Genomic DNA, 16,196 nt, shown 5'->3' on the forward strand with positions numbered 1-16,196 from the left:
ATTATTCATTTCTGCTCCTGGGCAATCACAAAAATAGTACTTAAGATTATTGCTCATCAATTTCCTAAAGTATAACAAGAGGTAGCATGGATTACTGCCTGCTCTTTGTAGACATAGTTACTTTATACAAGTTTGGATTCTGGTCCACGGTCATGGATTTCAAACTTCTGACGGACAAGTTCTTGGGTCAGCAGCCAATGAGGGCCTATCACTTAGTATCATGCAGAGGAGATGCAGACTTAATACAATTAAAAATCTGCTCTTTATAAACAAACTTGGGATTTGTGATCCCTATCCAAGATCAGTTCAGGATCTTAAGATCATTTTTTATCAGAGAGGGATAACTTTGAACTTATATATACAAAACATAACCCCCAGTAACTGTAATCCTATTTCTAACTGTATGAAGAAGAAAACATGTAACATAAGGGATTCATAGATACAGAAATCATACTTTGAACTTGGAATGAGAGTGAAGAAATTAATGATGCACCTTCACTTTTTAGTTTTTCTGCCAGATCAATCACAATACTTTTGGCCTCTGACCAGAACCAAGGAAAAAAGAAAAGTATAACTTCTTATGCCTTGATAATATTTTAATCTTGTTCACAGCCTATTAGAACTTTGAACAGATCCTTGCCAATAGAATGATTGCAATCAATTTTGTAATGATCCACTCTATTATTGATGAATAATTCTGTTAAAAATACACAGCTGCAATTGAAGAAGGGAAAGGAGGAGTGCTTGAATCACTAAGAGATAAGGAATGATTTACAGCCATAAAAATATAAAACTTATACAAAAGTTTAGAAGTTTTACATGGATTTACAGTTTGAGCTAGATGATGACATATATTCTAGACTATATAATTCTACTTCAATACAAAATTTTACACATCTAGATTACAGAATATCGTGTAAAAGGTACAAACATATAAAATTTGTTTGGAAAATTGAGGAATCAACCATTGATCAGTGGAATCCACATGTTAGTGAGCAGTTTCAGTTAAATTAAGTTTTGATTTCTCCAAAGTTGATCAAACTTGGTTTGATTTGAAATTTTTACTAGAGTTGAACAAAAGTGTTAACATATCCTGGAATGGACAAACTTGATATTCAATTACATTTTTAGAAGCACTATGCAGCAAAACAGAATAAATCCATTTGTTCTACCATATCAAATCCACAGATCAACATTCATATGCAGAATAAATGACTCACCTTGATACTATATTGGCTGAATGAAAGATATCCCCAAGCCTCAGTTCAGCAATGACTCTAAGTCGACTGGTATAGAGGAATTAAAAAGAATCATTGATGATAAACTGCAGGTACAACAGGGAAAAGGAAAAAAGAGAGAGAAGCGGGATGGAGGGTGCCAAAGTCAACTTATGTCCATCACAGAATGAAAATTGGCATCCATACCTGTACCGAGTAAAAGTACTCAGCACTGACTGAAAATCTGCAAGACCTGCATTATAACCCTCTCTGTGAATGACATTTTTATCACTGTCCTGTTTAACAAGTAGTTGGTTTGCCAACTGACGTCGCTTTTGCAGGTAACACTCTTGTAGATCATTGAACTGCAGCCAGAGGTGGAAAACGAAAGTGAATTTAGGCATGAAAAAAATAGTGCATCAATAAGGTTTTATTAATTTGAGCTGAGCAAAAACTAGATATCATCTCCAGACAAAAATCAAAAGCACAACAAAGCAATCCAAACACTATTTCCAAACAGTTGATACTCTCATTAAAAATGCTTCAATTTTGAAGTTAAGCCAATTGTCAGGCACAACTATTTACAATAAAACCACTCAATGTAAATCGTTCTCCAAATCTAACCCCATAAGATTTCTAGCTTGAGCCTCTAACTGTTTATGGCAAGCCATATATCCATGATATGTAACATGGCTTCAAACCAATCACACAAGTAAACCCAAATTGTAAGAGAAGGTACCATTAATGTATGACCAAAGTGGTCTGTTTATGCGATTCACAGAGCTCTGTGCAGCAACAGAAAAATACAAGTAGCAACTTACAACTAGTTTAAATAAGGTTAATTAAGCCAAGTAAAAGTGTTAATGTTATTAGTTAGTACGCTTTTTTAGCTATTTTTTAATGCTGCACTGACCAAATGGCATTTAAGTCTTGAAGTCATTTTCCATTATGTCAAGTACAATTACATAATTAACAGTTAGAGCAAACAAAACTTTGCTACCACATTCTTCTAAAATTACTAACCTGGGCATGAACCCGCTTTTTTCTTGCAACAGACAGACCAGATTGATTGAAACCTTGTGAGTCTGCTCCACTTAAGGCATCTTTTCTCTGAGGTCCATGGCCACTCACCTGAGCCTTTCCATCTATTTTCTTGTTTTGAAGATTCCCTGCAGACATCCATCCTCTGACATTAAGGGAACTAGAGACAATTCCACTACTGTTCTTGTCTATGGATGAAGGCCATGGCTTTCCTGTGCCAGGATCATCTCCAAGCATCCGCAATTTCACAGAGTACCTATCTCTTGCACGGTACAAATCTATTCTATGTCTTTCCACAGAATTTATGTCCTCTTTAATAAACTGCAGATCAGATTGTACCTACAGAAAACAAAAAGAATCTTTTAATTAAAAACTAAAAAAGCCAACCAAAATAATTATATAATGTAGCTGTTCGTAACAATATGTGCACAGCACTGTGAACTCTTAGACTAAAATTATAAAAAACTAATCGCAGAGTCAGGGGAATATGCTGCAGCTACTGAGGGATAAATATCACAACTAATGGAAATATATATATAGAAAAGGGAACAAAACAATACACCCAGCATTGATCAGTCATACCGAAGAAAGTATTGGATAGAACAGGATGATGGCACAAAAAATAGTAAACAGAAATGACATAGTAGCTTAAAGTATAGGCAAATGCACCTCATTCAGTTCATCAACTTTTTGTTTCCGCAAGCAGTTTAAGAAATCCAGCAGTATTTGCATATTTCTCTCAGCTTCTTCCTGTTCCATTTTTCTCTTCTTCTCTGCAAGGAGGGACAAGAGGTTGTCCAGTTCCTTAATTGAAACTTCATAACCCTGTTATCGAAAAACAAAAGTACCACATTTAGATATGAAAAATGCTTGAGTATAAGAAACTATGAGCTCATCTGCTCTTGCTCCATTTAAAGAAGACATTGGATGTCATGCTTAGTTGACAGCAATGAGTGGCAATATATAACAAATTAAAAACAAATATTCATGAAAATTTACTTTAGTTTGTATAAGCTCACCAATTTGGAAGCTTTGTGCAGAGTGTATCAAATTATTATCAGACACCCTAACTACTACTACAGTGATATTTCATGCCTTAAAGTGGGAAGGGAACTGCAAGAAATCTTGCTTTCTAGGGATAATGTGTCATCTACAAATTTTGACTACATGTACATGTGTGGAAAACAAAGCTGGATCTGCTCTCAGCTTATAGCACAAAGTGACTCAATTGTCATTTTAAGGTCATTCTTGCACCACAGAAACAATCATGTTTTATAGTCTAAATAAGGATCATTTTCACCAATCGCCATTGGACCAACATGGTTCAAATTGAACATGGAAATAAAGTAGGAAAAAATTGATAATAAAACCTAATTTAGAAGTTCCAAAACAACAAAGATAGTCATCTAATGACTACTCCAAGATTGTTACTTCAGTAAATACCAAACATGGTATATGATAATTTTGATCCTATTTTCTCCATCATTATGCCTACCAAATGCACATTAAGTACCTTAAATGTATTAAAAGTAAAGCACTAAATTGACTGAAATGAAAGAGCCATTAAATGAATTCCTAATATATAAGTAAATGTTACCATTAACTTTTTACATTAACTAAAAAAAAAAAAAAACACTTTGCATATAACCATGAATTGACTATCGTCTATAGACATGACTGATTAAGAAAAGTAGCTCTTAATGGACAAATACTTCTTTAGCAAAGAGAAAGCAAGATTAATTATGAGTTTATTGGCCCAGGAAGACCCAAATCCATCAATGCAGAACAAGTACCTTGAAATCAAAAAACTCAAGGAACAATCTGAAAACCTTAATAAAAAATTCTCATATATCCATAAGCATATAATCATATCTAAAATACCAACCTCCAAAACAATCAAAATGATAGTCTTGATATCTCACAATCCAAGCCTACCCAACACTAAAATAACATAGGTTAAAACTAGACCCTAAACCCTAATAAAATGCAAAATACAAGATATAACCCTTAAATTTCTAACACTTGGAAAAAAAAGTCAACTCTATTAATACTATAAAATAACCCAAATAATCTAAAATAGCCTAAATGTATGCAAAAATTACAACTAAACCTATAAAATACAAAATAAAGTCATATAGACAATTTTTTCCTTCAAATAGCATATTTCCATCCTCCATCACTAATTCAGAGTCTTTTATGAAAAGAATGTATACGCTGACCATTAAGATAATGTTTAAAGCTACGAGAGAACATGGAATAATTTCAGCTTTTGGACAATCAAAACCAGCAAAATTTTTGGTTGAATGTGCAAACAAATAAGTTGAAGTACTACGAAAACAGGTTGGATGGTAACTAACCTGCTGTAATGCCTGACGAAACTGTTCCACAGGGGATGCAGTTTTTGATATTTGACGAGCTGAAGTCTTCTTCAATAGCTACAAATGTGGTACAGAGAAATCGTATAACAATAAGCTGCATTTCGGAGTAGAAATAGACCAGTTCAAGATACAAATTATCTTAAAATTACATCATAAAAAAACCGTTTAACTTACAAAATCATTCACTCAAAGTAACAAGACAATACGATGATCTAAAAGAAACCAATACCAGGTTTCTACATTTATTACAGTATTCTAAATTGTCAAAAGTTCAATGTTCATTTTGTTCATTAGCTGAAGCATTTTGCACTCAGAAATTGAACATCTTGGAATATTGAAATTCCAAAAAACAAGGTGAAGGGGGATCACTAATAAATCAATTCTAAAAACCTCTGATTTAAAAGTTTTCAGCCCCGACGACTGGCTACATTAAATGCTAAAAGCATTAAGCCAGTTTCATACAAAGACTGCACTAAGTACACAGTGAAAGCATACAACAAATAATTATAAGATGCAAGAGAGAGATAGTGGGCAAAATAATAGCCAGGCAGTCTGTAAGGAGATCAACATTCACTTCCAATTCATATGGAAACTCAATCATAAACCATACAACTAGAATTCTTCAACAAATACAAAATTTTGGTCCTCAGGACGTCTAAAATGACTACTGGTTCACAGGTCGAGTCAAGTTGACATTATAAATCATTCAAACACAAATATAATTTTCCATGATATGAAGCAGAAAACAATAATTACAATGCTCCTTGAACATAAGAGCTTAATTTTCAAAGTCAAAACACCTTAAAATAAATCAGAAATTACTAAAGAAATAAAAAGAGTAAAAAACAAATATGGTTTTGAACAATTTTCTTCCACCAAAGCTATGTTTAATTGTAATTTTACTAGTTCTTCGTTTTGCTTCCTTAAAAGTGGCTACAAAAAAAATTCCTTATCATCATAATCATCCTTTTAATTAAAGATGAGTAAATGGCTAAAAATGTAATGCATATTCAAACATAATTGTTTGGCGTATTAGTAAAATCATGCATTTTTCTATTCAAAATACTTGTATCTGTTTCTGTATCCAAACAAACTTGGCCTAGAATCTGTCCTTGTATCCTAGTAAACTTGTCAATCTTTTTGCTTGGGAAAACCAAAATCTAGTAGTAAAAGCAATCACATACCCAAAACAAGCTCTACTAAATAGCTGATGCGTTCTAGTAAACAGACGATTCCAATCATATCTAAATAAATCCATCTTCTCAAAAAGCCATATATACACAAACAGAAGCTCAGATAACCATAATTTCACATTAATTCTACCATTTCTTTTCGAAACTAAATTAAAATCTAAAGTTCAAGCGAAGAAAAAGGAAATCCAACCAACCTTATCGAGCAAAAAGTTAGGGAAAAGCTGACTATTAGTGAGAAATTGAGAGCAACAAGGGCAATCGCTCTTGTTTCGAAGATGAGTAGTAATACACATGTAGCAAAAGCTGTGGCCGCAAGACGTTAGAAAGGCGTCGTTAATTATCTGCATACAAATCGGACACAATAAGTCCTTGTCCACCTCCGCAACTTCAACAGCAGCGGCGGCGGTGACGTCAGTGGCTGCATCGAGCAGCGGCGGAACTTCCTCGAAGGAAGACGGTTTACAGTCCGGCTTCACCGCCGGCACTCGAGGCTCGGTGCCAGTTGAGACTTCCTCCATGGTTTAATTACAGTTTTCTTCGGATTACATTTTGATTGATTTTCTTCCGTTGGAGTTGGAGAAAAAGCAGAGGGGGAAAAAGAGGGACCCACCGTGCGGTTTTGTGAGGGTTATGAAAGACCACGCAATCACCCGGTTTTTGGACCGTTCGCTTCTTTTTGTTGCCTTTGTATGAGTATAAGGTGTAGCTCGCTTGCCGGTTTTGTTTCGGTTGTGGGTAAAAAACTTAAAAATATAAACAGTACTTCGGTGGTTAAACTTTAATGGACTAAAGTCAATATTTTGAATTTTTGTCAATTTAAAGTTAAATATTTTAATTGTAATAATTAAATGTAAAAAAAATTATTTTCTATTATTAAGAGTTAAAGTGAAAAGTATCTAATCTATATAAAATACACGCATGATCTGAACATTGATTTATTTTGTAAGAGACGGAAAGATAATTTTATCAAAAAGTCTTTTTTTTAAGCAAAACAATTCAAATTATGATAAAATATATAACAACTTTTTTCATCATGACATATAATAATTAAATTTTAAACATTATATACAATAATTATATTTTTTAACATCAAATGTAATAATTAAATTTTTTATAATTATATTTTTTAATATGATATGTAATAATTAAATTTTTAACATGATAATAATTATTTTCAATATGATGTGTAACAACTAAATTTTAAAACATGAAACATTACAATTTTCAATATAAAATTAATAATATTTTTTTCACAAAAAATAATAATAATATTTCTTAACATGCCATGTCATTAGTATAAACACTATATTTTTATTTCTATATAGGCTTTTATTTTATATTTGATTTTATGTTTTATTATTATTTTATTAATTATTTGAATCAAAGTCCACTCAATAGGCTTTGGGTGGTCCAAATTATGTCTCGAGGCATTAAAACAGACCTAAAGTGTAGGCCTATTAATAAAAATAAATCCACTTAGCTAAAATGAAATTAGAATGAAACAAACCAGTCAAATGAAATTAAATTTAACAACCCAAGACTAACCAAATCAAAGAATGTTCTCAAAATCAAATAAAAAAACGAGAGAAATGAAAAGGAAAAAAAATGTTTTTTTTAAAAAAAGGCCAGTTAGGTATACCCAGCACAACAAGGTGCGTTTTGCACCATGCCATATTCAAGGGGCATTACCAGACATGAGAAATTTGCATCTGGTAGGATCACTCAACAACGTGTTGGGGAGAGGCACAGGTGGCACCCAACAAAAAACGCTACCCTCTTTCCAAATTATAAGAGGTCAGATTTCACCAAAAAAAAACCTTAAAAGTAAATTTTCAAAAAACCCTAGAAGTCCCTAAAGCAAAAACATAGTACAAACAACCTTAACCTTACCAACCGCATATCACAACCACGAGAAAATAAAAAAATACCCAAAAAAATACAAAACAATAAATATAGTAAAATAGGGAGTTGGGTTTAAGGAAAGGATGATTGTGGTTGAAAGGTTTATTAGGGTTTGAAGAGGGTTTGGCAATATGTAGGAGAGAAGGTTGTTTTTTAAGGGGCTTGGACGAGTTCTTTTCTTTCGATCGAAGGAAAGGAAAAGGGAAGGATTTCGGGAAACTGAAAAAGGAGTGGTTTTGAGGTTATGTCGACGGTGATAACAACGGTATAGGGAAAAAGAGGGAAAGAGAAGGATTAAAGAGATAAGAACGAACATAGGGATTTCAAGTAGAGAAAAGGAAGAAAGAGAAGCAGTCATTCGACTTAAAGAAAGAAAGTGAAGAAGGGAAATGAAGAAAGAGGAAGAAAATGGGGCTTAAATACCTAGGGTTTGGGGACCTCAAAATGGTGTCGTTTTTGCAATTGTTGTAAAGCAAAGAGGGAGGTTCCTAAACAGTACCGTTTGGTTATGATATATGTATAGGGATGAAATAATAAAAAATGAGGCAGAGAAAATTTCCAAATGGTGGAATAATAAAGTTAATTAGTAATTAATATTGGAAATAATAAGTATATCAAATACCATCATTGCATTATTTAAACATCGTGGCATATAGACATTTTATGTGTTTGAGTCTAAACCCTGATGATGGGACTTTTCGAGAGAGCTTGCGAAGGCAAGTTCTTTTGGATAATTCTCTAAATGAAAGGATACCTTCGAATCCCCACTAGTATGATGGATGGATTTGGAGAATAACCTTAATAAAAAGCTTTTGCTGCCTTAGGAATGATTATTTTTTTCTTACAAATGACTAATCTGATGATTGAATTTATTCCTTAAACTTACGAATGTGAGTTTCTCGGGTATTTTCTTAGTTGAGAGAGTATTCTCGGATCCCACCAGCATAATGGACAAATTTGAAAAATATCCTTAATTAAAAGTTTTCATTTGACATTATTCAGACTTTATGTCATGCATTTCATAATTGCATCATGCACATGTCATACTTGTAAAATCGAATAAGATGTTTTAGTTTGCTAATAAAATAAAAAATAAAATAAGTAAGCAATAATTAGGGAAACATAAGAATAAAATCCATAGTTCAAGTTATAATTGTATAGCATATGATTAAATGGTACCGTTCGTGAAATAGGCATCACAAGGGTATTAATCTTTCCTTGTACATAATCGTACTCTTGAACCTAACTCTAAAAATTTACAAACCTAGTTATTGTTCTTTAAATGGATCTAAAATTAATTTGTGACTCCATTGAATATAACAAATTTAACAAGTGACCAATCGCACCTAGATAAGGGGACTTCTAATTTTTCACTTTGGACAGATGGGTTCTCAAACTCGCACGTTACGATAATTAGCCCACGTGATTTTCTGTTATGTGTGATACATGCTCCATCCATCTGTCAACTTAGCCCTTAATTGGATGGAATTGAAAACGTTTTGACCATTAATTGTTACAATTGAAACATTTGACGCTTAATTGAAAAAATGCCTAAATGTTTAGCCCCAATTTAGGTATATAGTCGATTTTAAATAAATAGAAATCAATATTCCTATGCAAGTTTACATAAAAAAATAAAAAACTAATGAAATTCCTATGCAAGATTACAAAGAAGTATTTACTTGAATAAAAGAGTATAAATTTACAAGGAGAAAGCTGACGTAAATAAAAAGGTATAACTTATTTATGATTTTAACCTCTATGGTGGAATTTAAAGATTGTTTTAATTTTGCTGGTAATCTTGATCAACAATTTCAAGGTCATCCTAAAGCAAAGTTGATCACCTGTCTTGATCCACATTGTTAACAATACTAATCACTAATTTTTAAAAGTGACTCTAAGGCATCCCTAATTATTATCCTAATCCACATTATCAATGGTCCTACTCATTAATTCATAAGTGACCTCAAAGTATCCTTGATAGCTTGCCGTGATCCACATTGGTGACCTTAAGGCACCTTTGATCACTTTTCTTGATTCATATTGTTGATAATCTTACGGATCCCAAGACATCCTTACTGGTCTTGATCCACATTGATGATAATCTGGATCATCAATTCCAAGGTGACCTTAAAATATCTTGTACAAAGTTGAGGTTAAGGCAGTGATAACATAAAGTTAAGCATACTTACCTAAAATAGAGGTTGAAAACTAGCAAGATCTTGTACCTCATCATACATGGCAATCCATGCATCCTTACATGGCAATTCACATATACCTAACGAGATCCCTCCATACATGGTGATCCATCATTCATACTTGGTGAGATCATTACACTTATGTGGTGAGAACCTTACATATACATGGTGAGATTTCCACTCACACGTGATGAGCTCTACACATACATGATGAACACTATTCATATATAGAAAAATCCCTACACGACAATCCATGCATACCCTCATGCATATGGTGAACCGCATTCATGCGTGGTGAGCCCCCTACACACTTAATGGTCCTAGTTCATGTATGACAAAATCCCTACATGGAGGTTCACGCTACTTGACGAGAATTTTATACAAACGTGGGATGGCAATGGTACCTTGTTATAAGGTATCTTATAATTGGATTTGGGACGAGTTCGGGTAAGGTTTGAGTACCATTTATTAGGTACCCAATGCTCAAACCCCGATACCCTTTTATCAATATTTTACTATTTATATATATTATATAATTGATAATAGTTGAAAGGAAAAAAAATTTGGGGAAGAAGACAGTTGTTATAACGGGAATATGCCTTTTTATAAAAAAGCTATTTACAAAGCAAATAATGGTTAACATAGAAAGAAGAAAAAATAATTAAGCCCACAGCACAGTTTGCAACACCTAACAAACATGTTGTTTTTAGCCACCTAGCCTTTTACATTCTCAAAGAAATAACAACTAATAGACATAAAGAGGAATAAAGAAAAAAAATAAAGAAGTAATAAGAATACTAGTCACATGATGGGCTTAGTTAAGTAACTACAAAGAAGTCATAATTCAAATGCTTGTCTTTTACTTTACCCGTTAAACTTAAATCCATTTCGTACCAAATGCAGCAAAATTGATCTTCATTTTAAGACACAACTTGAAGATCTATTTTGCAACCTCCAAGCTTGAACCCTCGAATCTTTCTTTGTTAAGTCCTTTAGTGAATATATCTGTTATCTGATCAATGATACTGCAATACCCGAGAGAAATCTCTCCATGCTTCACAACATCCTTGATAACATGATATTTAATCCTTATATGCTTGGTCTTTCCATGGTTTAGGACTAGAGTGTAGTGGATTTTGAGACCTGGCTATAATTGATTTGTTGTCCACCCAAAGTGTAGTTGAAACTTCTTAGTTAAACTTCAAATCCAGAAGAATCTTTCTTAACCATAATACCTTATCTGCAACATATTCTACTTTAGTTGATGATTGGGCCATAATGTTTTACTTCTTAGAGTTCCAAGCAAAGATGACACTTATAAAGGAAAAACAGTATGTACTAGTGCTTTTTGAATCATCCACACTTTCACCCCAATCATTGTCATAGTAGCCTCTAAGCTTCTGTTTATTTGATTTATTAAACTTCAAGCCATAACTCAGGGTCCCTTTAATGTATCTAAGAACTCTTTTAGTAACAATTAAATGGATCTTGGAAGGTTTATGGATAAATCTAGAAAGTAAACTAGTGGCACACATAATTTCAAGTCTTATAGCAAAAAGATACAAAAAACTACCTATTAAACTCCTGTAGTACATGTCATCTGACTCAGCACCTCCATCATCATTACTGAGCTTGCTACCATAAGCTAAAGGAGTTGCAACTACTTTGCAATTATCCATTTTAAACTTCTTTAGTAGTTTTGAGGCATATTTCTTTTGATGCAACAATACGTAATTAGTTTTCTAACATATTTTTAGACCAAGGAAATAGGACATCTTCCCTAGATCACTCATATCAAATTCATTCTACATTGTAGCCTTAAAGTCATCTAAAAAATCACTATTAGTTTAGTGATGAATAAGTCATCAACATAAAGTGATACTATCAAACAAACATCATTACCTAAGTTTTTAACATATAGAGTATGTTCATTTTTACTCCTAATGAAGCCTTGACTCTATAAGTAACTATCCATCCTCTTATACTATGCCTTCGGGCTTGCTTGAGCCTATAAAGCCTTGATTAGCTTGCACATTTTATTTTCTTTTTCTGGTTCAACAAAGCCTTTAGGTTGCTCAACATAGATGTCTTCATTGATTTTGCCATTCAAGAATGTTGACTTGATATCTAAATGCCAAATTTCCCAATCTTCTTTAACTACAAATGCTATCAGTAACCTAATCATATCATGTTTGGCTATTAGTGCAAAAGTTTCAAAGAAGTCTACACCATTTACTTGAGAGTAGCCTTTCACAATCAACCTGGCTTTAAACTTGTTGATTAAGCCATCAAAGTTAAGCTTTATTCTATACATCCACTTAACTTCTATAACCTTCTTTTTTTTAAGGCTTATCAACAAGAATCCATGTTTGGTTCTTTTTTATCATTGACATCTCAACTTCCATGGCTTGTCTCCAATTACTATCTATAGTTGCTTTAGCAAAGAAACTAGGTTCTGTGATAGCAACATAGCATTTGGAATAAATGTCTTGTGGAAATCTTGCTCCTCTTATAAAAGCCTTATCAATATTTTCATCTAAATTTGCATTAATTTCTTACTCAAATAGTGATATGCAACAATTTTTTGGCTATGTGTACTTTCAACAGAGTTAGTATCCCAATTCCATCTCATGTTCTCATCAAAAACTATATCTCTGCTAACAAAAAATTTCATTGTTTTAACATCCAATGGCCTGTAACCCTTTTAAACTTTGTTGTACCCAAGATGTATAGTAACAAGAGACTTCTCATATAGCTTAATCCTTTTAACATCAGATATTTTAGTATAACCTATGCAACCATAGACTTTGAAATGTTTAACAGAGGGTTTAAAGTTGTATCAGGCTTTATACAGAGTCTTGTTTACTAAAGCCTTAGTTCAAGCTATGTTAAGTAAGTAGTTTGCTGTGGTAACGACTTTTGCACAAAAAGACTTTGGTAATTCTTTTTCAATTAGCAGGCACCTTGCCATCTCCATTATAGTTTTAAGGAGTTAGATCTAAATGGATTGATGTGATTGTGTAAAGCATAGATTTAAAAAATTTCTTTTATAAAGGAAGCAAGCAATCCAATTATATAAGCAAAAACATACATCATTCTTATTGCAAGTAATATAATTACATTCTTAAAAATAAGAATTTATTAAGTAAGAAAAAAACCATATCTTTTCTTTTAAGATTCTTATTTCGGGACACTATTACACCAATGATTGATTTCTTGATCAAACAAGTTTACCACTTATTTTTCAAGAATGCTTTTAACTTGAACTTTGAGTGAATAAGGTGTGAAATACTAGACTACAAAATGGTAACCAATTTTGTCCTTCTTTCCTTCTTAAAAATTAATAGTTATTTTTTTTCATAAAAAATTCAACTAAAAATGGAAGAGAGGAAGAGAGATACGACAAAGTTTGGAGGATGACAAGAGAAGTGACGAATAAAAACTTTTTCAAGAAAAGTATGTACATTTCTTTTCTTTTGATCTTTTCTCCTTTTATTAAAACTCTTACCTCAAAGGTTTAATCAAAATTAAACACCTTTAAATCAATCTTGACCATCGATTTAGAGTTATAGAAACATCAAACATTTCATAATTATCAAAATTAAAATTAAAAATAAATTATTTATTATTTTAATTATCATTTAGAATTCTTGATAACATAAAACTTCTTGTTGAATAATAACTCTTATTTTATTATTATCTATCTTTATTTAAAATGAATTAATAATAAATAAAAGAGTGATAGTTAAATATGGAGTTTCCTTTTATCAACATGGATGTTAGATTCATTTTGTAAAAATCTTCCTAACATTATCTTAATTTAAGACAACTCTTGTCTTTAATTAAGACAAAAATATGTTATTTTGTCTAAATTGAGACAAAAATGTTTTCTTGTCAAAATATATTTTTCCTGTCTTAAATTAAGATAAACATATTTTCTTATTTAAATTAAGATCAAATATATTTTCTTGTCTAAATTAAGACAAATGTATTTTTTTGTCTAAATTAAGACAAACATGTTTAAGTTGCCATTATTGTGCATAATTTAATTAATCAAATAAAGCATACATTCCATCTTAAACAAGTTGAGTGCTATGAGCACTTAAGTATTTAGCTTATTGGTTGATGCATAATCCCCCTGCATAAAGAGTAGAGTTCGAATCCCTATTCCCCTAATTATAAAAAAAAGTTAAATTCTATGAAGTTAAGTGGGAAATCTATTTGGACATAGATATTCCAAGCTCTAATAAACTTAGAATTATTCTTAATCTCATTAAAAAATAATTCAAGCTTATTAACCATGAAATCACTCCACCATAAATTCATGGTTGTACTCTTGGATTAATTATAATTATAAGAAATAACTCAATGCTTGATATTAATTATTAGTCGTCTAATTCCAAACTTTATATTGTGAACCCTTATAAACATCCAATGACAAAAGGTGAAATTACTATTTTACCTTTTATGTCAATTTTGCCCATAGTCTCAAATTTCATCCAATTAGTGATTTAGTACTCTAGATCTAATCTTTTGAGTATCCAGATGTGATGAGTAGCTAAGTCATCAATCCACTGAACCTAGATTAATCACTAGTCTTCTTGAAATCACTAAAAGTGATGTTAATGCTATGAGTTTCATTATTTTGATATATGTTCTCAAATATTCATATTGATTATAATCCTAAAATACGGAGTCTAGATTAACGCTTCATGATGATCGTGCTCACGGTATATCAAAAATTATAAAGAGATTAAATACGAGTCCACTATCCATTAAGATTTCAGTTCTACAATAAACAAATACCTAAATGTAGGATCATGATTTAAGTAACGGTTAAACATAAATTTGATTCTCACAAGATTCTAGTTCATGTTATAATGTCATTACTCAAAGTCAACCATTTTGATAATTTGAAACTCATCATTCCCTTAAAGTGAATTCCATTCATTTCATTGAAAGTAATCTAGGTACTATAGCCTAAACACACAATAAAGTGACTAACTTTATTATATAGTTGTGAACAATTTTTAGATTCAATTAAAATGCATGTCTCTTATGTATGATTCTTTGTACAAATGAATTTTAATATCTTAATAGAATCATGATACCTTAATAACTAGATAATAAATGCTTATTTAAAATAAACTCTTCATCTTATTATTAAAATATATTTTTCATTACAAATAAATTAAATAAAATTAAATATGAGAATATATTTACTTTTCAAAGTACCATATTTTCAAAATTCTTAACATTCAAAATTAAATATGAGAATATACTCTCAAAAATGCCATTTTGCTATGGACTATAAGAAATTGTCAACTGGTGTACAATACCAATTTTACTTAAATATTCTTCAAACTCCTTGGAAGTGTACTGACTCCCATTGTCACTTCTTAACTTTTTGATTATTGAATTTGTTTGGTTTTCAACCTACATTTTGAACTTGGTGAAGGTATTCAAAGCATCTGACTTAACCTTAAGGAAAAATACCCAACTAAACCTTGTGAAGTCATCAATGAATAATAGATAATATTTACTCCCATTTAAAGAAGGAGTCCTTATAGGGCCACCAAGATCAGTACGTAAAAGTTGTAACTTTTGAGTAGCACTCCAGTTATAATTTTGGGAAATGACACATGTTTTGTAACACTCTAGTTTCTGATTTTGGGAAATGACACATGTTTTTGTTTGCCAAGCAGACATGTTTGATGTACTCTTTCAGTATTCAAAATCAAAGGCAAGCCATCAACTAGAAACCATCGAGTACCCTATACCTTTTTATCAATATTTATTTTTATTTATATATTATAAAACAAATAATTAAATTAAATGTTTAAAATTTTACTAATGAGTAGGTTCCAACCCATGTGAAGATGGAAAACACACCACACCTTTACCAACTTTGCTAGTAATTCATTTTGTTAAAAATTGACAAATATATAGTAATAGAATAGTTTTAAAACTTAACTATTTTTTAATTTTATATAATTAAAGACAAGTACATATAATTTCTTTTTAGAATTAAACAAACCCATATAGACAATTAATTAAATTAAATCATGAAACTATGATTATTAATTAACTGGTAATGTCTATTAATATATATTCTTTATATGTTGTGTTAATTTATAAGGAATACAATTACTATGATATATATATATATATACTTTTAGTATATATATGTATTTTGACTATAAGCATATTTACTTTCTATTTTGTGTTAACATTGAAAAAATATATAACTTATAAAATTATTAATTA

At 31.3% G+C, this 16,196-nt stretch overlaps 1 protein-coding gene across 1 annotated transcript in view; it reads right to left on the bottom strand.

The window, feature by feature from the left end:
• COP1 (Transducin/WD40 repeat-like superfamily protein) overlaps nucleotides 1-6,900 on the bottom strand; it is a 13,145-nt gene extending 6,245 nt beyond the window's left edge. Inside the window, 6 exon segments of the mRNA XM_089785760.1 lie at nucleotides 1,221-1,286; nucleotides 1,425-1,582; nucleotides 2,241-2,597; nucleotides 2,928-3,083; nucleotides 4,616-4,693; nucleotides 6,024-6,900. Coding sequence (XP_089641886.1) covers nucleotides 1,221-1,286; nucleotides 1,425-1,582; nucleotides 2,241-2,597; nucleotides 2,928-3,083; nucleotides 4,616-4,693; nucleotides 6,024-6,347 — 1,139 coding nt within the window. The 5' untranslated portion in view covers nucleotides 6,348-6,900.
• Nucleotides 6,901-16,196: the final 9,296 nt, after the last annotated feature.

The sequence above is a fragment of the Theobroma umbraticum genome, unplaced genomic scaffold (genome assembly GCF_002168275.2).
Source record: "Theobroma umbraticum cultivar Fairchild unplaced genomic scaffold, ASM216827v3 scaffold_44.0, whole genome shotgun sequence".
In the NCBI taxonomy this organism is placed as follows: Eukaryota; Viridiplantae; Streptophyta; class Magnoliopsida; order Malvales; family Malvaceae; genus Theobroma; species Theobroma umbraticum.